At 43.1% G+C, this 25,788-nt stretch overlaps 1 protein-coding gene across 2 annotated transcripts in view; it reads left to right on the forward strand.

The window, feature by feature from the left end:
• nsmce2 (NSE2 SUMO ligase component of SMC5/6 complex) overlaps positions 1 to 25,788 on the forward strand; it is a 185,520-nt gene that overhangs the window by 7,066 nt on the left and 152,666 nt on the right. For both annotated transcript variants that reach the window (XM_043688546.2, XM_087986263.1), the window contains exon 2: positions 9,587 to 9,748. In XM_043688546.2, the coding sequence (XP_043544481.1) occupies positions 9,604 to 9,748 (145 nt within the window). In that variant the 5' untranslated portion in view covers positions 9,587 to 9,603. The remainder of the gene's footprint in view (positions 1 to 9,586; positions 9,749 to 25,788) is intronic.

A 25,788-nucleotide genomic window follows, 5' to 3' on the forward strand; every position in this document is an offset into this window, starting at 1 on the left:
ACTTGCAACAGCACTTTCTATTACTGTGCTGATGAATGAGTGATGAATGGGCCAAAAATTGGCCAGATGGTATTTGTTCTGTTTCTTGTTGACAAGAATTAACTAGACAATTTCTGTGTGGATGCCAGTGTTGAGCTTGTGCTAGCAACTTGGTCAGAGGCTTGGCTTTTTCTGCTGCATAAGTCTTCAGTTCCAAAGCCAGGAGGTTTTGGATAGGAGCCAGACTAAGTAATTTGACTCTGAATCTGGTCCATTATTCAACAATAGTATAGTTGATCTTGCATCTCAATACTACCATTATGCACTCTCTTCATATCCTTGCCACATCCACCTGAGAATGGTGATGGTTAATTAAGCAGATAAGGGAAGTAGAAGGTTCAGAAATGTCCTCGGAGGGTCATGGAGACGTACAGCACGGAAACAGACCCTTCGGTCCAACTTGTCCATGCTGACCAGATATCCTAACCTAATCTAGTCCCATTTGCCAGTACTTGGCCCATATCCCTCTAAACCCTCCTGTTAATATATCCATCCAGATGCCTCTTAAATGCTGCAATTGTACCAGCCTCCACCATTTTCTCTGGCAGCTCATTCCATCCAGAGATATTTGAATTCAGCAGCAAAGGCTGTAACTATGCAGATTCGTTGCTGTGTCAGATTGCAGTGTTTGTTTCTTTCTCTCTCTCCCTGGCTGACCATGTGCTTTCTGTCTTTGTCTTTCTCCCTCCCTTTTAAAGTGCCATTGTTTTGATTTTTTTTCCTCCATCTTCGATGATGCAGAAAACCTGAATATCTGTGTAAAACGCAAGGTTAATGCATTTGTATGCATCTTCAGTCAGAAGTGCTGAGATGATGATCCATCTAAGCCACCTCCTGACATCTCTAATATCATGGATTTCAAACAATTTGATTTGCTTTGTATTATCAAGTAATTTGTAGAATCATACTTCCGGAAGATGCTGTTCGGCCCATGGGTCTGTACTGTCAAAAATGTACTGCTACCTATACTCGTCCCACTTTCCCGCATCAGGTCCATTTCCTTGAATATTATGACACTTCAGGTGCTCATCCAAGTACTTTTTAAAGGTTGAGGGGTTTCCCATATGTGCATTGCAGTGCCTTCCAGACCCCCACCACCCTCTGGGTGTAAAGGATTTTCATCAAATCCCCTTTAAACCTCCTGCCTTTCACTGTAAAACTGTGCTGACTTGTTCTTGACAATTTGACTAAGATTGAGGGGGATTTCTGTTTGGATAGAGAAAGAACTCTTCTCCATTTAGTTTGAAACAGCATCACCTTGTTAGTAGCCTTAACGATTGTCACTGTGTCAGTGACTTTGGCCCAGTCCTCCAAGATTGAGGACTGTCATGCAGCATATGCCGAGTACACTGTAAATGTGTTAAATGTGAAACAAAGTGAAACATTAGGGATTGAATTCATCCTCCCCTTGCCAAAGGCAGCAGGTCAATAAAGCACTGGTGGCACTGCACCCCCATATTCATTAATGCTCCCAAAACACCGACAATCTGAGTGATGTAGATTCCTCCCTTCTTAGTGAAAATGGAGCTGTCTTATGAACTATTGGGCCGAGTATGTCCCTCCAAATGTCTGGACCAGGATGTCAAGGCTATGAGCAGTGAAGTATGGAGCTGGCATATCTCAGCATGCCCATGCTGCTTCAGTTTCATGGAGTAAATGGTCAACAGATATATTATCTTTATATCTCGTACATCACTGGCTTGGCACATTAATACAACAGTATAATTCCTTGTTTCATCATCTGACATCCCAATGATAGGGTTGCTATGTATGCATAGTGGCCTGACTGTTGCTGTACAAGGACCAAAACTGCAGGCAGTCTAAAGGAGGACGAAGAACAGCCAGGGAATTTCAAAATGCCTTGCCTCCTCTGTTGAGGAGCAAGGAGACCGAGTTTGTGAAGTGGTTATAGATTCAAAACCTGCAAGTCGGGATACTACTGCTTAGCTCGGTTCCCTGTAGATCAGTACTGCAATTTGATTTGGTGGAGAGTAGCCACTGTGATCACAGAGAAAAGACTGTGATCTCAGTCTCAGAACTGGATCCTCACAGGCTGCCTTGGGTTTTGGAGTTCACTGAAGGTTCCTTCAAAATTGGACAGCTTTCACAGAACAATAACCTATTATCCAATGTGTCCTCATAACTCAAAGTGCAGAGTTTCTAATAATTTCCTACAAAATCTAACTTCAATTCTTGCCAACCTAAAATGACATTGGGATCTGCAAGAAAAGTCTTACAGATTCAAAGATCACAAAAAATGTATCTACATGTTGAGAATATGTCCACGCTTGCAAAGCTCACAACAAAATGTGATTCCATGATTAGGCAGAATTTTCTGAATAATCTAGAGTGCACTGATAGCAACGCAAACAATTAATCTAAGATAATTAGTCAAGCTTATAACTTGGCACATATATTTTTGCAAGAGGGGTAGTATCCATTCATACATAGGAACTTGTTGTCTACAAAGTAACAAAGGAATCATGTTCAAGCTTTGCATACTTTGCTTCTGTCTTCACAAAGGAGGGCATGAATAACATACCATGGCTTTGTGCGTGGGAAATCATGTCTCATAAGCTTGATTGAGTTGTTTGAAGAAGTAACAAAGAGGATTGATGAGGGCAGAGCAGTAGATATGATCTATATGGTCTTCAGTTCGGCGTTTGACAAGGTTCCCCATGGGGGACTGGTTAGCAAGGTTAGATCTCACGGAAGAGGAGAAAGTGAGGTCTGCAGATGCTGGAGATCAAAGTTGAAACTTTATTGCTGGAACAGCACAGCAGGTCAGGCAGCATCCAGGGAACAGGAGATTCGACGTTTCGGGCACAGGCCCTTCTTCAGGAAATACAGGGAGAACTAGCCATTTGGATACAGAACTGGCTCAAAGCTAGAAGACAGAGAGCGGTGGTGGAGGGTTGTTTCTCAAACTGGAGGCCTGTGACCAGTGGAGTGCCACGAGGATCGGTGCTGGGTCCTCTACTTTTTGTCATTTACATAAATGATTTGGATGCGAGCATACGAGGTACAGTTAGTAAGTTTGCAGATGACACCAAAATTGGAGGTATAGTGGACAGTGAAGAAGCTTACCTCAGATTACAACAGGATCATGACCTGATGGGCCAATGGGCTGAGAAATGGCAGATGGAGTTTAATTAGCTAAATGTGAGGTGCTACATTTTGGGAAAGCAAATCTTAGCAGGACTTATACATGTAATGGTAAGGTCCTAGGGAGTGTTGCTGAACAAAGAGACCTTGGAGTGCAGTTTCATAGCTCCTTGAAAGTGGAGTCGCAGGTAGATAGGATAGTGAAGAAGGCGTTTGGTATGCTTTCCTTTATTGGTCAGAGTATTGAGTACAGGAGTTGGGAGGTCATGTTGCGGCTGTACAGGATATTGGTTAGGCTGCTGATGGAATATTGCGTGCAATTCTGGTCTCCTTCCTATTGGAAAGATATTGTGAAACCTGAAAGGGTTCAGAAAAGATTTGCAAGGATTTTGCCAGGGTTGGAGGATTTGAGCTATAGGGAGGGGCTGAACAGGCTGGGGCTGTTTTCCCTGGAGCATCGGAGGCTGAGGGAGACCTTATAGAGGTTTACAAAATTATGAGAGGCACGGATAGAATAAATAGACAAAGTCTTTTCCCTGGGGTGGGGGAGTCCAGAATGAGAGGGGAAAAGATATAAAAGAGACCTAAGGGGCAACTTTTTCACGCAGAGGGTGGTATGTGTATGGAATGAGCTGCCAGAGGAAGTGGTGGAGGCTGGTACAATTGCAACATTTAAGAGGCATTTGGATGGGTATATGAATAGGAAGGGTTTGGAGGGATATGGGCTGGGTGCTGGCAGGTGGGACTGGATGGGGATGGGATATCTGGTCGGCATGGATGAGTTAGACCGAATGGTCTGTTTCCATGCTGTGCGTCTCTATGATTCTATGACTTTATAAATTGTATGGGAGCACAGGGTTTAGTGAGAGGGAAAAGCTGAAGCAAATCTGTATCAGTACAGAAGTAATATTAGAGAAATTGGTGGGGTTGAAGGCTGATGAATCCCCAGGGCCTGATAATCTACATCCCAGAGTTCTTAAGAAAGTAGCCGTAGAAATAGTGAACGCATTAGTGGTCATCTTCCAAGATACTTTAGACTCTGGAATAGTTCCTACAGATTGGAGGATATCTAATGTAACCCTACTCTTTGAAAAGGTGGAGAGAAACTGAATTATAAGCTAGTGAGTCTAACATTAGTAGTGGGAAAGATGCTAGAATTCATTATTAAGGATTTTGTAGCAAAGCAATTAGAAAACAGTGGTAGAATCAGACACAGCATAGATTTACAAAAGGGAAATCATGCCTGACAAATCCACTGGAATCCCTCGAGGATGCAACAGCAGAGCTGACCGGAGAAGCCAGGATGCAGCCAACTTGGACACTTCAGAAAGCCCTTAAGAAAGTAATGTTTAAAATTAAAGCACACAGAACCAGGGGCAATGAGATGGACTGAAAACTGGTATCAGGCAGGAAACAAATGGATCTCCTTCTGAATGACAGGCAGTGACCAGTGAGGGACTGACACCCAGGACCCCAACCATCCACAATAGCCCTAATGATTTAGATGGGGGAACCAAATGTAACATCTCAATTTGCACATGACACAAAGCTGGACAAGCCTCCAGGAGGATGCAGAGATGCTACAGTACAACCTGGGCAGGCTGAGAGCAGCAAATGCATGGCAGATACAGCACAGATGGGCAGTGGGTCCTGGCAATAATGCTGAAGAACTAGTTGCATACGTAATCAAAGTGCTGCAGTACAGCCACAACATTGGCATCGACCTGAAAATTGCCCGGGTATGTCCTGTGCATAAAAAGCAGGACAAATCAAACTCAGCCAGTTACCACTCCATCAGTCTACTCTTTGTCATCAGTGAAGTGTTGGAAGGTGTCATCAACAGTGCTTTCAAGTGGTATTTGAAAAGAAATAACCCGCTGACAGTTTGGATTCCACCAGGAGTACTCGGCTCCTGACCATGTTGCAGCGTTGGTCCAAATGTGGATAAAACAGTTGAAATCCAGATGTGAGGTGCAAAATGAATGTAATGAAGGGGAAAATTCTCCAATGATTTAAGACACACCTAGCTCAGATAAAGGTGAGTGTGGTTGTTTGAGGTCAAGCATCTTGGCTGCAGAGCAACTCTTCAGGAATTCCCTAAGATAGTGTCCTAAGTCCAGTTATCTTCAGCTGCTTCTCTGATGACCTTTCCTCCATGCTAAGGTCAGAAATTCACTGATGATTCCTCAGATACTGAAGTGTATGTACATATGCAACTAAATCTGGACATATTCCAGGTTCATGTTGATAAGCAGCAAATAACATTTGCGCCATATGTTCCGGGCAATGACTGTCTTGAATAAGTGAGATTACTCCTTGAGATTCAATGGAGGAATCATTACAGAATCTCCAGTATCAGCATCCTGGGGACTTGACCAGAAATGGAACTGGACCATCAGTTGAAGTATAGTCACTGTAAGAACATTTCAGAGAACAGGAATCTTGCACAAGTAATTTAACTTCTGTCTACCATTTACAAAGCACAAAGTCAAAAAGTCACAAGTCCAAATTCAAAGTACAATGGCAAAAAATGAATAACTATTGGCCAGTTGGCTTCACATCTGACATTGGGGAACACTTGGTCTGCTATTCCGTCCTTTATAATAAGCTACTTAGAAACACCTAATATACTTGAGCAGTGTCACAATGGCTTCATGAAGGGGGAGTCAAGCCTGACAAGTTTGTTGCAGTTTGTTGAGGAGATATAAAGCTAACTAGGGGGAAAGCAGTAGATGTAATATATTTGGATTTTCAGAAGGTGTTTGATAAGGTACTACACATTAGACTAAATAAGATAAGATATGGTTTTGGGGATTCTATGTAGGTATTGGCTAAACAATAGAAGATTGAGATAGAGGGCATTTTCAGGATGGCAACATGTAACCATTGGAGGACCACACTGATCATTGCTAGGGCCACAATTCTTTATATTCTCAGGACTTGAATGACAGAAGTGAATGTGATATTGCCAGATTTGTGTGTGACACTCAAAGTGGTGGAAAGGCAAGTAATGACAATGACATGAGGATTTTATAGTGGGATATAGACAGATTAAGTCAGTGGGGCAAAATTTAGCAGATGGAATATAATATGGACAAAAAAAGATTGTACACTTTGGAAGGAAGAAACCAAAGCTTAATATTTAATAGGGAAGACTGCTGAAAGCTGCATCACAAAGTGTTTTCAGGTCCAAGTGCATGAATCTCAAAATTACAAGCATCCAACTTAATTGGGTAATTCGGAAGGCAAATGGTATGTTGACCTCGATTTCAAAGGGAATAGAGTATAAAAGTAGGGAGGTCTTGTCAAAAATATGCAAGGCACAGTCAGACGACAGATGGAATACTGTCAATAGTTTGGTCCCCTTATCTAAGGATGAATAAACTAGTGTTAGAGACGGTCCAGAGAAGGTTTGCTCAGCTGATCCTTGGGTATGGAAAGATCCTCTTATGAGAAGAGGTTGAGTAAGTTGGGCTCGTACTCATTGGAATTTAGAAAAATGACAGGAAACCTTATTGAAACAACCAAGATTATTAAGGGGGCTTGACAGGAAAGATGCAAAGAGGTTGTTTCCCTTGTGAGAGTTGAAGACCAGAGCGCTTAATCACAGAATAAGGAGTCATCCATTTAATTGAGAGACGAGAGGCTCTATTGAAGCTGAGTTATTAAGTATCTTCAAAGCTCTGATAGATAGATCTCTAATCAGAGACAAAGAATGTGGTGTGCAAAAAGCACAGCAGGTCAGATGGCATCCAGGGAGTAGGAGAGTCAACATTTTGAGCATTAGCTCTTCATCAGGAATAAGGGGGTGGTCCAAGGGGACTGAGAGATAAATGGGAGGGAGTGGGGAAGGTAGCTGGGACCCCCCCCCCACCTCATTCCTAATGCAGAGCTTATTCTCAAAACGTTGACTTTCTTGGATGCTGCCTGACCGGCTGTGCTTTTCCAGCACCACACTCTTCGACTCTGATCTCCAGCATCTGCAGTCCTCACTTTCTCCTAGAATGCTAATCAGTAAAAGAATCAAGGATTATAGGGATTAAACTTGAAATCAAATCAACCATGATCTGTTTGAATAATGGAGTGAAGTCGATGGGCTATTTGGCTCCTTTGTCTTATGGTCTTCAATCAGATGTGTGATGGTTGAGTACAGTTACATCAACTCTCAAGCTTGACACCATCTCGGACAAAGTTGCCCATTTGATTGGCACTCCATCAATCACCTTCAGCAGTCATTCCCCTCACTGATGTACAATGGCAGCGATGTGTACCATCTACAAAGTGCAGAATCTCACGGGCCCCACACGCATTACCTTCCAAACCCATAACTTCGAGAACAACTCATGCTCGAAAAGTTGATTCTTCTGCTCCTCGGATGCTGTCTGACTGGTTGTGCTTTTCCAGCACCGCACTTTTCGACTTTAATCTCCATCATCTGCAGTCTGCATTTTCTCCTAGTTGACCATAACCTCTACCACCTAGTCAGACAAGGGCAGCAGATGCATGAGAGCATAACTGCCTCCAAGTTCCCCTCCATGTTGGACACCATCTTGACTTGGTACTGTATTGGGAGAAAGCGAGGACTGCACATGCTGGACATCAGAGTTGAAAGTGTGCTGCTGGAAAAGCACAGCAAGTCAGGCTGTATCCAAGGATCAGGAGAATCGATGTTGAGAGCATGAGTTCTTCTAGAAGTTATGGGTTTGGAATGGTAATGCGTGAGGGGCCAGTGAGATATTGCACTTTGTAGATGGTGCACATGGCTACCATTGTTTCGGGTATAAGCCCTTCATTAGGAATGATGATGCCTGAAATGTTGATTCTCTTGTTCTTTGGTTGCTACCTGACATGCTGTGCTTTTACAGCACCACAGACTCGACCTTGGTACTGTATTGCCATTTCTTTACTGTTTCTGGGTGAAAATCTTGGGAGTCCCTTCCTAACAGCACTGAACACTGCAATGGTTTAAGAAGATTGTCCACCACCTTCCCTTGGGCAATTAAGGGTGGGTAATGAGTGTGGCATAGTCAGCAATACCCACATACCATAAATGAATATTTTTCAAAAAATCTGTTAGTATCCCAACATTTATTAACCTCTGTCTCTTGAATATATATTGACCATCAGCAGATCTCTGAGGTGGACAACTTTTGATTGAAAAAGTTGTACTTCTTTTTCATTCTAAATGGCTGATCCCTTGTTCTAAGACTGTGAATCTGTCTAGATTCTCCAACTAGACACACTGTTTTCCCATGCATGTATCATGTCAAACCCCTGAAGACTTTTATGCTGTTTTAATGTAATTACTTGTTCTTAACGCCTAGTTTACACTATCTTAATCTAACCGATTCTAACAGGTGTCTATGGGATAAGTTAAACAAGGATGCTCCCCCAGGCTGGGGTGCCTCGACCTAGGGGGGGCAGTCTCAGAATCGGAGGACATTTAAGACTGGACTGAGGAGGAATTTAATCACTAAAGAGGGTGATTAATGTTTGGAATGCTCTACCCAGAGGGTTGATGAGTTTTAGTCATTACATGTATTCAAAGCAGAGATCAATGGATTTCAAGTTAGTAAAGATTTCTAGAGAAATGGATGTTAAAGAAAAATGGCGTTGACGTAGATCAACTGTGAAGGACTAATTTGAAGTGATCGAGCAGGCTTGTTAGGCCAAATTTCCTTCTATTACATTTGTTCCTAATCTCTCCTCATAAGATAATCCATTTTAAAAGTATGTCCTTTTAGGTTCTTAATTTCAATCAATTATTTAATTTCTCTTTGATGTGGAATCTTAGACCATGTTTCAATGTAATTATCCCTTTTTCAAATTTACCTTTAATTCCTTGGTGAGTATGCTGTCTTGTTGATAATTGGAAATTATCACTATTTGTATTCTCATCATTACTAATCTATCATAATATTGTAACTTTTGACTCGATGGGAAATGTGTTTCCTCTGTGCAGCTGAAAATTACCAGCTTCCATAAAGTCGATTCTGAGTTATCTGAGCAAAGTCAGGAAGATGTCATTGTTGTTTGAGATGATCTTGGTCTGTTTTGAAGATTGAATAGACAGCCTACTTTCTAGTTACAAATCTTTAGTCAGTCTTTACTCTACACAGCCTATATATATTCCTCCAGATCTTTAATTGATGCATTGCAAAGGCAGACATTTTCAATTTACCTCAGAGTTCTTTCATGAACCCAGCTAGTAAGTAATTGAGTTTGTCAGACTGGAAATCTCCCAAATGTGTCATAAATTTGATTTTAATTTCTATTGTATTTCCATTTCATTTCATTTCTTTGATTAGACTTTTTAAAAGTGACTAAGCAGTGTCAGTTTAATCCTGTAAAGATCTGAATTCTCTGGTTTTAGATTGGAAAAGGAACTAATATAGATTTAATTTAAATGTGTTGCTTTATCATCTGTTATTACTGTGCACAGGTTGACATTATTACAGGATGCCTGGACGGTCAACCATAATGCCTGTGATCTCCTTCAACTCTGTGGATTCAGCAGTGTCTTCTCTGAAAACATGTCATGTGTCTATTAACACTGGAATTGAAGTCACAACAGATGTTGCTCTTGCACTTACTGAGCTTGAAGGTAAGTCTGAAAGTAGATTTTCTCTCCCTGTTCAGTGTGTACTATGTCCTTTTGAAATACACTCAATTTTAGAACATGTCTAAAATTATCTCCAAAAACTATGCTCCTAATATTTTAGTACAAAATTACAAGAACTCCTTACACTTCAGGATTGACCTGAAAAATTAACTCTGATCTTCTCTTTCTACAGATGTTGCCTGACCTGCTGAGTATTTCTAGCATTTTCTGTTGTTATTTCAGATTCCCAGTATTATCAGTTCTTGCTTTTGTATTGAAAATGTTATCTTTGTTCTGTAGACTTTATTATATGTAACACCTTAACAGTTGGGCAGATGGCAGTTTGTATAATTGTGATGATGGACCTGAGAATTCATTTCTTTCAAAATAGCTTTTCTAACAGATTTTTATTGTACAAGGAAGAAAATATATTAGTTGTCTGGGTTTTGTCTGGGCTGGAGCTGTTGTCGATCTTATGTGGTTCTATCATCAAGTTAGGTTGTTTGTTCAGTCAGCTCTGATATACAGTAGCGCCTCGACTTACGAACTTAATCCCTTCCGGGAAGTTCGCAAACTGAATCAATTTTTCCCATTGTTTGGATAGTGTAAGAATGCTTGGACGTAGCAATGAACGCTGTTCACAGCGTATGCGCCAAAGATGAACTGAATGAGATCACATGTGGCCCGAGAGCTTTTGTGTTCAACTAGCGCGTAACAAAGCAGAACAATGAAACCAAGTGGTTGCACGCGGGCTTTTTGCGTTCGTACCTTGAATTTCGTACATACGTTGAAGCAAAATTTTACATATAATCCTGTTCGTAAACCGATTTGTTCATGAATGGGGTCGTTCGTATGTCGAGGCGCTACTGTAGTTGATGCATGCAGGGTTGCTACTCAAAGGTTAAACACTATTATTATCTTGAAGTGCCAGGGTCCTGGGTTCGATTCCACTTTCTGGCGACTGAGTGGTGTTTGCACATTCTCTGTGTTTGTGTTGGTTTTGTCCGAGTGCTTGGGTTGCCTCCAGCAGTGCAAAGGTGTGCAGTTCAGGTGAATTGGCTGTGATAAATTTTCTCAATGTTCAGGATGTTCAGGATGTGCAGGCTGTGAGGATTAGCAGTGGGAAATGCAGGGTTACAAGGAGTTGGTCTGGGTGAGATGTTCTTTGGAGGGTCAATATGGACTTTATGGGTCGTATGGTCTGATTCCACATTGGAGGAATTCTGTGATTCTATGATTAAAATTTTGAGTTTTGGCAGAATTGCTGAGTTTCTTCAACACTGTCTGTCTCCAGGGAACCATGGGCTGTGATGGAGGTGTGATCTCCAAGCGACATGAGCTGATGAAAGGGCCCAAGAAGTGCCCACTCTGGTCTACATGTGACTCCCGACTCAGTGGGTGCAGCATAGGATCCGCATGGCAAAGGCTCAACAAAGATGGACTTTCTTTCAGCTATATTGTTTTATTCTTTTATTCTTAAGCTTTTCAAAATGGTGCTGGATTGTGGTGACAGTTAAAGCTTCTCATTGTATTTTACTGTGTTTTTCATTGTCGCGTCTAAGTGACAATACATCATTATTCATTCAGTTTGGTTTTAATGTCAGAGTGAGCATATATTTACAGTATATATAAGAATGCTAGTCTTGATTAATTTCTTCTGTGGTCCTTCTCTTGTGTTTATATATTTGTTATTTTTGATTCACAGTTCTGATATTTAAATTTATGGGGAAATAGGGCAAGCTCTTCCTCGTTATTCAGTTTGGAGTTTTAAACCATGTATGTGTTGCTGCAAAGATCCAGGACTGTTGAGTGTGATAGTTGGCATTTGAACCATTAAAAAAAAAGTCTTTGCCACATTGGCTTGACAAGGCTCTAAAAGATCACTGGTATTTAAAGCATATTTTTAAATTAACATGTGTAAGTTTACAAGTACAGGAACATGTTTTGATTTGATTTTTGATTTGACTTATTACTGTCACATGTCCTGAGATACAGTGAAAAATATTATTTTGCATGCTGTCCAAACAAAGCATGTCTTATTACATCAGTAATAGAGCAGAACACAAAATATAGTGTTATAGCTACAGAGAAGGTACAGAGAAAGATCAGTTCAAATGTACTACATTTATTTGTATAGCGCCTTTAACATATGTCCAAACATGCTTGATTGAAATGTTAGCAAACAAAATTCGATACAGACAACACAAATCTGAGTGTGTAGGGATGTTAGGTGAATTGGGTTTTTTTTTAATCAAACACACAATTAATAAATGGTCTTTTCTGTTGGGTTACAGAAACCTTGAGGGAAAGCTGTATTTATTTGCTTCAGTTGTACAAGGGTTAATAATTTCCCCTGTGATAATGCTATCATAGATGTTTTATGCATGGATCATAACCTGTTTCACAGAAAATACAGGTTTGCTCACAGAAATGGAGTACAAGTAAAAATATATGGGAACTAATTTTGAACCAGAATCAGGGAAGTAGAATGTTTAATACTATGCATTATTTGATTGATAACTAACATATTAAATCTGTTGACTTTTTTCCTGACTTCAAAGAAGCATGAGCTTCAAAGGGAAAGTACCCTCTTGATATCTGTTCATTTTCATGTGTAACAAAGACAAACCAAGCTGCACAAGCACCTCAAACTTGTTAGTATCAGTTTATTAATTATATAATCAGTGACTTTTGTTGTGGTTTCCAGAATGGCTGGGTAAACAATATATATTATAAAGAGAGAGTTAGCATTTTCTGCAGCATCTTTCACAATCTCTGGCTGTCTGTAAAACATTTTACAGACACCGAAATACTTTCCAAGTGCAGTCACAATTGAATTGTCGAGTAACATGACAGCCAATTTATACAAACCAAATCTTGACAAGTAACACAATAATGACTATACACAGTGTTTCTGAGAGGACACATGGGTCTTGATATTACATTCATCCAATGAATATGCATCTGACTTTGGTTTTTTTTATTATTATGACTGTGTCGCATGTACTGAAATACAGTGAAAAGTGTTGTCTTATGTGCTTACAGGCAGATCGTACTATTGAACTGCTTCAGGGTTATAGAGCAGAGTGCAGGATATATACAATATTACAGCTGCCAGGAAGGTGCAGAGAAAGATTAATATTAACATTAAAAGGGTCCATTCAAAAGTCTGATAACAGAAGGGAAGAAGCTGTTCTTGAATCAGTTTGTATTTATATTCACCTTTTATATCTTCTGCTGAACAGAAGAGGGTGGAAGAAAGTTTAACCAGGGTAGGGGGTTGTTTGATTATGTTGGTTGCAGCAGGAAGTATAGATGAAGTCAATGGATGGGATGCTAGTTTGCATGATGATCTGGGCTGTGTTCACAATTCTCTATAATTTCTTTTGGTCTTGGAAAGAGCAGTTGCCATATCACGTTGTGATGCATCCAGAGAGGATGCTTTCAGTGGTGCATCTATATAAATTTGTAAGTCTTTCTGGACATGCTGAATTTCCTTAGCCTCCTGAGGAAGTAGAGGCGTTACTGTGCTTTCTTGACCATAATGTCAGCATGAGTGGATCAGGACCAATTGTTGGTGATCATCACTCCCAGGAACTTCATGCTTTTGACTCTCCACCTCAGCTCCATTGATACAGACAGGACGTGCCCTCTACTCTGCTTCCTGACATCAGTGACCAGCTCCTTCATTTTGCTGACGTTGACAGAGGGATTGTTGTCTTTGCACCATGCCACTAAGCACTCTATCTCCTTCCTGTACTTGTCATTGTTTGAGCTCTGACCGACAGCAGTGGTGTCGTCAGCAAACTTGCAAATGAAGTGCAATAATGAGATCTGTGTTGGTGTGATTAAAATAGATATTGCTAAGTTGTTTGTGTTGACTCATTGATTGTGGATATCAATGACGAGGCAAGCATTTATTGTCCATCCCAAATTGCCCAGAGAATAGTTAAGAGTCAACCATATTGCTGCACGTCTGAAATCACATGCAACCAAACCAGGTAAGGACATCAGTTTCCTTTTCTAAAGGACAGTAGTGAACCAGACGGGTTTTTCATGATTATCTTCGAGGAGAAAGTGAGGTCTGCAGATGCTGGAGATCAAAGTTGAAACTTTATTGCTGGAACAGCACAGCAGGTCAGGCAGCATCCAGGGAACAGGAGATTCGACGTTTCGGGCACAGGCCCTTCTTCAGGAATGAGCAGAGAGTGTTCAGCAGGAGAAGATAAAAGGTAGGGAGGAGGGACTTGGAGGAGGGGAGTTGGAAATGTGATAGGTGGAAAGAGGTCAAGGTGAGGGTGATAGGTCGGAGTAGGGTGGAGGCGGAGAGGTCAAGAAGAAGACTGCAGGTCAGGAAGGCGGTGCCGGGCTGGAAGGATCCGGCTGAGACAAGGTGGGGGGAGGGGGGATGAAGAAACTGGTGAAGTCCAAGTTCATCCCCTGCGGTTGGAGGGTTCCCAGTCGGAAGATAAGACGCTCCTCTTCCGACCGTCGGGTTGTTGTGGTTTGGCGGTGGATGAGTCCAATGACCTGCATATCCTCGGTGGAGTGGGAGGGGGAGTTGAAATGCTGTGCCACAGGTTGGTTGGGTTGGTTCGTCCGGGTGGCCCAGAGGTGCTCCCTGAATCGCTCCGCAAGTAGGCGGCCTGTCTCCCCAATATAGAGGAGGCCACACCGGCTGCAGCGGATGCAGTAGATGATGTGGGTGGAGGTGCAGGTGAATCTGTGGCGGATATGGAAGTTTCCCTTGGGGCCTTGGAGAGAAGTGAGGGGGGAGGTGTGGGCGCAAGTGTTGCACCTCCTGCGGTTGCAAGGGAAGGTGCCGGGAGTGGTGGTTGGGTCGGTGGGGGGTGTGGATCTGACAAGGGAGTCGCGGAGGGAGTGGTCTCTACGGAAAGCTGATAGGGGAGGGGAGGGAAATATATCCTTGGTGCTGGGGTCTGTTTGGAGGTGGCGGAAGTGACGGCGGATGATGCGCTGTACATGGAGATTGGTGGGGTGGTGGGCACCTACCACCCCACCAATCTCCATGTACACCTACCACCCCACCAATCTCCATGTACAGCGCATCATCCGCCGTCACCTACCACCCCACCAATCTCCATGTACAGCGCATCATCCGCCGTCACTTCCGCCACCTCCAAACAGACCCCAGCACCAAGGATATATTTCCCTCCCCTCCCCTATCAGCTTTCCGTAGAGACCACTCCCTCCGCGACTCCCTTGTCAGATCCACACCCCCCCACCGACCCAACCACCACTCCCGGCACCTTCCCTTGCAACCGCAGGAGGTGCAACACTTGCGCCCACACCTCCCCCCTCACTTCTCTCCAAGGCCCCAAGGGAAACTTCCATATCCGCCACAGATTCACCTGCACCTCCACCCACATCATCTACTGCATCCGCTGCAGCCGGTGTGGCCTCCTCTATATTGGGGAGACAGGCCGCCTACTTGCGGAGCGATTCAGGGAGCACCTCTGGGCCACCCGGACGAACCAACCCAACCAACCTGTGGCACAGCATTTCAACTCCCCCTCCCACTCCACCGAGGATATGCAGGTCATTGGACTCATCCACCGCCAAACCACAACAACCCGACGGTCGGAAGAGGAGCGTCTTATCTTCCGACTGGGAACCCTCCAACCGCAGGGGATGAACTTGGACTTCACCAGTTTCTTCATCCCCCCTCCCCCCACCTTGTCTCAGCCGGATCCTTCCAGCCCGGCACCGCCTTCCTGACCTGCAGTCTTCTTCTTGACCTCTCCGCCTCCACCCTACTCCGACCTATCACCCTCACCTTGACCTCTTTCCACCTATCACATTTCCAACTCCCCTCCTCCAAGTCCCTCCTCCCTACCTTTTATCTTCTCCTGCTGAACACTCTCTGCTCATTCCTGAAGAAGGGCCTGTGCCCGAAACGTCGAATCTCCTGTTCCCTGGATGCTGCCTGACCTGCTGTGCTGTTCCAGCAATAAAGTTTCAACTTTTCATGATTATCATTTGACCCGTAGTTCCAGATTTTTAAAGATGGTTAAATGTATTTCCCCTGGTGCAATCACTTGTGCGTTCAGCAAATCTTTTTAGTCCAGAGTTGTAAAATATATATTTCTGTCTCGGTTAACATTTTCTTGTTGTGGTTCTGTTCGCCAAGCTGGGAATTTGTGTTGCAGATGTTTCGTCCTCTGTCTAGGTGACATCCTCAGTGCTTGGGAGCCTCCTGTGAAGCGCTTCTGTGACGTTTCCTCCAGCATTTACAGTGATTTGTATCTGCCGCTTCCGGTTATCAGTTCCAGCTGTCCACTGCAGTAACCGGTATATTGGGTCCAGGTCGATGTGCTTATTGATTGAATCTGTGAATGAGTGTCATGCCTCGAGGAATTCCCTGGCTGTTCTCTGTTTGACTCGTCCTATAATAGTAGTGTTGTCCCAGTCGAACTCATGTTGCTTGTCATCTGAGTGTGTGGCTACTAAGGACAGGTGGTCATGTCGTTTCGTGGCTAGTTGGTGTTCATGGATGCGGATCGTTAGCTGTCTTCCTGTTTGACCTATGTAGTGTTTTGTGCAGTCCTTGCATGGGATTTTGTACACTACATTAGTTTTGCTCATGCTGGGTATCGGGTCCTTCGTCCTGGTGAGTTGTTGTCTGAGAGTGGCTGTTGGTTTGTGTGCTATTATGAGTCCTAGTAGTAGTCTGGCTGTCAGTTCAGAAATGTTTTTGATGTATGGTAGTGTGGCTAGTCCTTTGGGTTGTGGCATGTCCTCATTCTGTTGTCCTTCCCTTAGGCATCTGTTGATGAAATTGCAGGGGTATCCGTTTTTGGCGAAGGCATTGTATAGGTGTTCTTCTTCCTCTTTTTGCAGTCCTGGTGTACTGCAGTGTGTTGTGGCCCTTTTGAACAGTGTCTTGATGCAACTTCTTTTGTGTGTGTTGGGGTGGTTGCTTTCGTAGTTTAGGACTTGGTCTGTGTGTGTGGCTTTCCTGTGTACCTTTGTGGTGAATTCTCCATTCGGTGTTCTCTGTACCATCACGTTTAGGAATGGGAGTTGGTTGTCCTTTTCTTCCTCTCTAGTGAATCGGATTCCTGTGAGTGTGGCGTTGATGATCCGGTGTGTGTTCTCTATTTCTGTGTTTTTAACGATTACAAAGGTATCATCTACATATCTGACCCAGAGTTTGGGTTGAATTTGCGGTAAGACTGTTTGTTCTAACCTTTGCGTTACCGCTTCTGCTATGAGTCCAGAGATGGGTGAGCCCATGGGTGTGCCATTGATTTGTTCATATATTTGGTTGTTGAATGTGAAGTGTGTTGTGAGGCACAGGTCTAGTAGTTTGAGTATGCCGTCTTTGTTGATAGGTTCCCGTCTTGTTGTCTGTTCTGTATGTCCAGCAGGTTGGCTATTGTTTCTCTGGCTAGGGTTTTGTCGATGCAATGACTGCACAAAACACTACATAGGACAAGCACGAAGACAGCTAACTATCCGCATCCATGAACACCAACTAGCAACAAAACAACATGACCAGCTATCCTTAGTAGCCACACACTCAGATGACAAGCAACATGAGTTCGACTGGGACAACACTACTATTAGAGGACAAGCCAAACAGAGAACAGCCAGGGAATTCCTAGAGGCATGGCTCTCATCCACAGATTCAATCAATAAGCACATCGACCTGTACCCAATATACCGGCCACTGCAGTGGACAGCTGGAACTGACAATCGGAAGCGGCAGATACAAATCACTATAAATGCCGGAGGAAACGTCACAGAAGCGTTCCAGAGGCTCCCAAGCATTGAGGATGTCAGACAGAGGACGAAACGTCTGCAACACAAATTCCCAGCTCGGCGAACAGAACCACAACAACGAGCACAAATCTTCTTACAAACTTTGAACACCTATGGGCGAGAGACGCTAAGACAAGCCAGGAAATGGGCATCCTGTGCCAACCGCCTAAGCGCCACATACGGACAACTCCGGTTCCTGCACGAATGCCGAAAGAATCGAATCCTTTTACCATGTGTCCGATACAGACCACCAGTCAACAACCCACAAGCCAGGGACACAGCCAGACAGAACGGATTCAGGATGATCCAGGTAATGATTACAGATAATGATTACAGATGCACACAACAGGCTACACAAATACAGACAAGAAATTGCGTGCCAAAAATCACCAATCAGGAATGGACCCAGACTGTAGAACAGGCCATCACCATAGGACAGAACAGGACCACACAACGCAAAAAAACCGCACTAAAAGAAAAAATGGCCAAACTAACACACAATAGAGAGGACACCACAACACACTCCTGGGTTAGAAACCGCTCCCACAGACAGCTCACAGACACGGAAAGAACAATACTGGCCAAGGGTCTCAACTACAACCACAGGGACGCCAAGACAGCAGACTTCCCAGCAGCACTAGAATGCACACTCAGAAACAATGAACTGACAGAAGAGACACAACAAACAGTGAGACAAAGTATTGTATCCCTGATAACAAGGAAAAGACAAACACATAACCTCAACACCAGGAGAGGGAAGCACTAAAAGCACTAAGAAACGATAAGAACATAATCATACTACCAGCAGACAAAGGCAGAATGAATGTCATCCTGGACAAAGCAGAGGACATCCAAAAAGCGCAATAACTACTTGCAGATACCAGCACCTACCAAAAGAGGGAGTTTGACGTCACTCCACAGCTCACCAATAGGATAAACAACACACTGAGGAACCTACAAAAAAACAGACAGATAACCAGGTTTGACCTACAGAGAATGAAACCTGAAAGCAACAACACCCCCAGATTCTATGGACTACCTAAAGTGCACAAACCAGACATCCCACTCAGACCCATTGTATCATTACCAGGGACACCATCACACAAACTGGCTAAAGAACTACAGGAGAAACTGAAACACCTGATCAGCAGATCCAGACACACTATCTAGTCATCACAGGAATTCTTGGACATCGTCAGAATTATACACATAGACAAGGAAGAAACTATGGTCTCATTTGATGTAACGGCACTGTTCACCTCTAATGACAAAACCCTAGCCAGAGAAACAATAGCCAACCTGCTGGACATACAGAACAGACAACAAGACGGGAACCTATCAACAAAGACGGCATACTCAAATTACTGGACCTGTGCCCTCACAACACACTTCACATTCAACAACCAAATATATGAACAAATCAACGGCACACCCATGGGCTCACCCATCTCTGGACTCATAGCAGAAGCGGTAACGCAAAGGTTAGAACAAACAGTCTTACCGCAAATTCAACACAAACTCTGGGTCAGATATGTAGATGATACCTTTGTAATCGTTAAAAACACAGAAATAGAGAACACACACTGGATCATCAACGCCACATTCACAGGAATCCGATTCACTAGAGAGGAAGAAAAGGACAACCAACTCCCATTCCTAGACGTGATGGTACACCAAATGAAGAATTCACCACAAAGGAATACAGGAAAGCCACACATACAGACCAAGTCCTAAACTACGAAAGCCACCACCCCAACACACACAAAAGAAGTTGCATCACGACACTGTTCAAAAGGGCCACAACACACTGCAGTACACCAGAACTGCAAAAAGAGGAAGAAGAACACCTATACAATGTATTCGCCAAAAACGGATACCCCTGCAATTTCATCAACAGATGCCTAAGGGAAGGACACAGAATGAGGACATGCCACAACCCAAAGGACTAGCCACACTACCATACATCAAGAGCATTTCAGAACTGACAACCAGACTACTGCGACCACTAGGACTCATAATAGCACACAAACCAACAGCCACTCTCAGACAACAACTCACCAGGACGAAGGACCCGATACCCAGCATGAGCAAAACTAATGTAGTGTACAAAATCCCATGCAAGGACTGCACAAAACACTACATAGGACAAACAGGAAGACAGCTAACGATCCGCATCCATGAACACCAATTAGCCACAAAACGACATGACCAGTTATCCTTAGTAGCCACACACTCAGATGACAAGCAACATGAGTTCGACTGGGACAACACTACTATTATAGGTCAAGCCAAACAGAGAACAGCCAGGGAATTCCTAGAGGCATGACACTCATCCACAGATTCAATTAATAAGCACATCGACCTGGACCCAATATTCCGGCCACTGCAGCAGACAGCTGGAACTGACAACCGGAAGCGGCAGATACAAATCACTGTAAATGACGGAGCAAATATCACAGAAGCGCTTCCCAGGAGGCCCCCAAGCACTGAGGATGTCACCTAGACAGGGGTCGAAACTTCTGCAACACAAATTCCCAGCTCGGCGAACAGAACCACAACAACGAGCACCTAAGCTACAAATCTTCTCCCAAACTTTGAGCATTTTCTTTTCAGCCAGCACAACAAGAAGAGATCAGCCGGAGTCATTGATTCACTTGTTTCTCAGACCTTGCTATCTGAGGCTCGAATCCACACCCTGAATACTCCAAAAGGCAAAAGTCAAAGTTGATAATGTTTCAAGTTGGCTTCGTTCCATCTATTCTGTGTACCATGTCATGGGTGTTTTGCAATGTTTGTTTTGTTGTAATTTTTGTGCAGCTTTAATAGACAACAAAGATAATCTGCATATATTTCTCCAATTATTTTAATTGTAGTACAGTAGATTTCAAAAGCAGAATCAGGCTCCTCTGGATTAAACTTAGAATAAGCCATTCAATTGAAAATTGCCTGATTCCTTGCCAATTATAACAGAATTATCATTGGCTCTTTGAGAGGATATTATTATTCACATTAGAAATAGGAAACAGTGGCTCATTGTTGGAATTATTCAATTTCAGATTATCCTTGGAGCTCTAATTCAACAAATATTGATTTTGATTTTGTTGTTAGAGGGAACCACACTAAATCAGACAGCTCTCCTACATGTTTTTTTAGATTAGATTACTTACAGTGTGGAAACAGGCCCTTCAGCCCAACAAGTCCACACCGACCCGCCGAAGCGTAACCCACCCAAACCCATTCTCCTACATTTACCCCTTCACCTAACACTACGGGCAATTTAGCATGGCCAATTCACCTAACCCCTGCATATTTTTTTTTTGGATTGTGGGAGGAAACCGGAGCACCCGGAGGAAACCCACGCAGACACGGGGAGAATGTGCAAACTCCACACAGAGAGTCGCCTGAGGCGGGAATTGAACCCGGGTCTCTGGCGCTGTGAAGCAGCAGTGCTAACCACTGTGCTACCGTGCCGCCCTAAGAGTCTCTAAGAGATTTGAAATATTATGGAGTAGGGGCAGTGTAATGTAAAAACAAAATAATGTAACTCTGAAATAAAGAAAAAATAGGAAATATTCAGGCCAGGACGAAACTATGGAGAGAGAAACAGAAAAGGACTTTGATTTCTGTTTAGAACTGAACAACGCTTCTGATGTAAAGGATTTTAAACCAGTCTGAAGGCAGTTAAAGGAAGCAGGGAAGGAAAGAACCAAATGTGAGAGTGTAAAGGGGTGTAAATCTGTGAGAGGTTATGTGTGTGGGTGTGTATGTGTGAACATATGAGAGAGGGTCTCCATGAGTGTATGGGTCTGTAGGAGTGTGTGTGTGTGTGTGCACGCGCAGTGGGGTCACCTGTAGTGTGACATGAACCCAAGGTCTTGGTTGAGGCCGTCCCCATGGCTACCAATCTTGGCTATCGGCCTCTGCTCGGCCACTTTAGAACATAGAAATTACACTGCAGTACAGGCCCTTCAGTCCTTGATGTTGCGTCAACCTGTGGAACCAATCTGAAGTCCATCTAACCTACACTATTCTATTCTCGTCCATATGCATATCAAATGACCATTTAAATGCCCTTAACGTTGGCGAGTCTGCTACTGTTGCAGGCAGTACATTCCAGCCCCTACTACTCTGAGTAAAGAAACTACTTCTGACATCTGACCTGTATCTATCACCCCTCAATTTAAAGCTATGTTTCCTCGTGCCAGCCATCTAGCCCTCTGATTATCTCTTATGTTCCAATTAAGTCACCTCTTAAACTTCTTTTCCCAAACGAAAGCAGCCTCAAGTCCCTCAGCCTTTGTAAGATATTCCCTCCGTACCAGGCAACATTCTAGTAAAACTCCTCTGAACCCTTTCCAAACTACTACATCCTTCCTATAATGCGGTGACCAGAACATAGAACATCGAAAAGTACAGCACAAAACAGGCCCTTAGGCCCACGATGTTGTACCGAGGTTTAATTCTAATGTAAAATAATAACTGAACCTACGCACCCCTCAGTGTCCATGTACATGTCCAGCAGTCACTTAAATGTCCCCTATGACTCTGCTTCCTCCACCACAGCTGGCAACGCATTCCATGCATTTAGAACTGTACACAATACTCCAAATGTGGACACACCAGAGTTTTGGACAGTTGCAGCATGATCTCATAGTTCCGAAACTCATACACTCTACCAATAAAAGATAACACACCATATACCTTCTTAGCAACCCTATCAACCTGAGAGGCAAAATTCAAGGATCTATGTACATGGACACTGACACCTCTCTGCCCATTTACACTACTAAGAATATTACCATTAGCCAGTACTTTGCATTCCTGTTATTCCTTCCAAAGTGAATCACCTCACATTTGTCTGCATTAGGTTCCATTTGCCACCTCTCAGCCCAGCTCTGCAGCTGATCTACGTCTCTCTGTAATCTACTACATCCTTTGTCACTATCCACAACTGTACCGACTTTACTGTCATCTGCAAATTTACTAGCCCATACTTCTATGCCCTCATCCAGGTCATTTATAAGAATAACAAACATCAGTGGACCCAAAACAGATCCCACCAACCACCATCCTCAGTCTTCTTTCAACTAGCCAATTTCTGATCCAAACCGCTGAGTCACCCTCAATCCCATGCCTCCGTATTTTGTGCAATAGCCTACCATGGGGAACCTTATCAAACGCCTGACTGAAATCCATGTACACTACGTCAACCACTTTACCCTCTTCCACTTTGCGTTGTTGCCTGTCCCGAAGGTCCGAGGTCGAATGTCTCAGACCGCTGAAGTGTTCTCTGACAGGAGGGAACATTCCTGTCTGTTGTGCAGTGTTACTATATGCTTTGTATTGAAAGAGGTGTTTCTTTCGTTATGCTTGGAGTGTATATTTCAATTAAATGAATCGGCAACAAACTTTTTGAGTTTAAAACTAAAGGTTATTTATTTTACACACTTAACTCTGAAATGATGCAATATCATATACTCGATTTCACATATATTCATGCGCACAAAAATTGGGTAAAGATAATAGTGCAGTTCACAGATCATGGTTAACTCTGTCTCTGATTTATGATTGTTGGTCTCCCATGTGCTTCATAGATCTTTATTCCTTTCATACTGATTGTGTACAGTTCTCTTTAGCTGCTCTTGGATGTCCTCCAGTGCTTCATAGAATCCCTATAGTGTGGTAGCAGGCTGGGGTTTGTTGAATAGATTTGATACTTTCAGAGTAACCCGAAGGTCTTGTCAAGCAAAAAGCTCGCAGGATGTTGTTCTTCTAGTCGTATGTAGGAGATTGTTTCTCACGAGAACTTTGACACAGGTTAAATATTTGAGTTGCTTGATGTTTTGCAGCTAGTTTCCACGTATGCTTCACTGTCTGTCTGGTAATTCATAGCTTTGTTGAATCTGCCTAAAAGCAATTCTTAGCTGACCTCATATACTGAAATAAAACATGGCTGTCTCAATGTGTAGCTTTTCGTAAGTTCAGGTATTTTCCAAATAAGGTTAGAAATAGCTGAGGGCATTCAGCATCTCGGGCAGCATCTTTGGAGAGAAAACAGAGTTAAAGTTTCTCTCTCTCTCTCTCTCTGTACTGGACGAGATTTTTAAATGATTTGGTCGTGTATGTTTGCAATATCTTAATTTCCCATTAATACTTCAGACACCTGACTCTGAGTGACCACATCAGTGACAAGGACTCTCCACACAGATCAGTTTTAAGTATATCTTAGCAGGAGCAGAAATGGTAATGATTAAAATAACCTGCAATCATTATTTTGTGCTCAGTCCTCAGAATTCCATTGTCAACACCGTTTTTAAAAACTTATGCAATTGGATATTCCACTGAAATAACTCCACAGAGGCTGGTATCCCATCACTAAGTCACCCTTTTATTTTAACGTGGAGAGCCCTTGCCACTGATCTGGTTGCCTCAGAGTCAGGTCCCCGAGTGAACAGGATGTCTTAACATTCCTGTTTTTATCTGACAGCCCGGGGTCCCTGATTAGACCAAATTAATAACCCCAATCAGGGAACTCATTTTAAGAAGTGCACCTGGCTGATGTCATTACAACCACTGCATCTCTCTTCCTCAGAGTCCGAGGTCAGAGGCTGTTTTTTTTTCTGTAGCTCCTCCTGGAGCATTTTAGGACTGGATCAAATTCCTCCACCTTTCCCTTTGAAATGGGCAGAATAGCTCACATCTCAGAAGAAATTCGGTCTCTTCTTCAGGCAGCAGAGGCATCAAGGTGGCACCATCCACTATGCCTGTCTCAGATTCTGAGTCTCTTCAATACTTGGTGGAGAGGCAGAACCCACAGATTCCGGAAGAGTTGGAAAGGCTGTTGAGGAGCTGGGCATGTTTTTGCTTGTGCACCATTTGTGAGTTGTAGGTATCAGATAGCCCACATGCTTGTTCAGGACTGTCTCATCTACCCAAACTTTATACATCACTGGACCAACATGTTCGGCTTCACAATCGGTACAACTGGTGTTGCACACTTCGCAAACTGGCCTTGTTAATGATTCCTTTGCTTTCCAGCCTTCTGATTTCTGCCTCTACTTTTGCCTGTAAGGGCCTTGCAGATACATGGAGTTGCTTCCTGGTCAACATGCAAGGTGGCCACAGCTTCTTTGATAGTCTCAAGATCTTCCTGAAAAGCATTTGGGTATTTCAATAGACTTTACTAAGGTAGACATTTTCTAATTGAAAAATGTGTAGTTATTTCGCCCCATGAAGCTTGGGCCTAAGCCTTTTATTACAATCAGCGGTAACTGAACCAGGTACGTCTCATAAGAGACTGGAACCAAAGTTGTACCCTTAATCTGTAAATGTTCCCCTTATAGGTTCTCAGACTGGCCAAGGCCTTGTGCAAATGTAAGGGTTGTATTTCTGAGCAAAGTTTGTTAAAGACTGGTTCTGCAATCACTGAAATAGCTGTGCTGATATCGACCGCCATTAGAACCCAGGTGACCGTTTAACCTAACGTTGGTTCTGATTTGGATGTTACTAAGCAATTTTACTGTTCCAAACCAATTGTAGGTGTACTTTCCACAGTGTGCACTCTCCTGGATACTGGCTTACAAGTTCTCTTCCTCAGTTTAGGTCTAGTGGGACTCTTTTGCTATCTCAAGTCCGCATACTGGCAGTAACTACAATGGCTTGCCGGCCTGAATCCTGAAGAAAATTTTAACCCTTTGCCTGAGGCTTAGCTTTGTTTGGGGTTTTGCTGTGGGCTGACCTAGAGTCTCTCTGTTCAGGATATGTCCTGAGTGATGCTGTGCAATTGCCTTCATTTGAATGTTGTTCCCAAGCTCAGTCAGACTGGCAAGAGTTTCCACTTCCATTTTTTTTTTATCTGTTTTTATCTGTCAACCCTGTAATCCATATGCTTCACTTGCTGTGTTTTCTAATGATAAATCCATTTATTGTCCTTGTTTGAAGTCCTCTTGGGCTTCAGCTAGTAGGTGCTTTTGCATGTTTGCATCATTAATCCCACATACTAAACAGTTTGTTAGCATCTCATTAGGGGTTAAAAATCCCGACACTGATTTCCCTGGTTTTCAAACTGCCGAATAAAACCGTTAGTATCTCAGAATGAAAGGCTTTGGCTCATAGTATTCCAGAACTAAATCTGTCAACTATTGAAAGGTTTATTGTCTAGTACCTCAGGGCAAGTTAGGCTCCTAATAACCAAAAAAGCTGTGGGTCTACAAGCTGTCAGGAGAATTACTCTGCTTTTCATCTGCCCTTATGTCATT

This window comes from Chiloscyllium plagiosum, unplaced genomic scaffold, assembly GCF_037043375.1.
Source record: "Chiloscyllium plagiosum isolate Xiang-an unplaced genomic scaffold, Cpla_swu_hap1 HiC_scaffold_4, whole genome shotgun sequence".
Lineage (NCBI taxonomy): Eukaryota > Metazoa > Chordata > Chondrichthyes > Orectolobiformes > Hemiscylliidae > Chiloscyllium > Chiloscyllium plagiosum.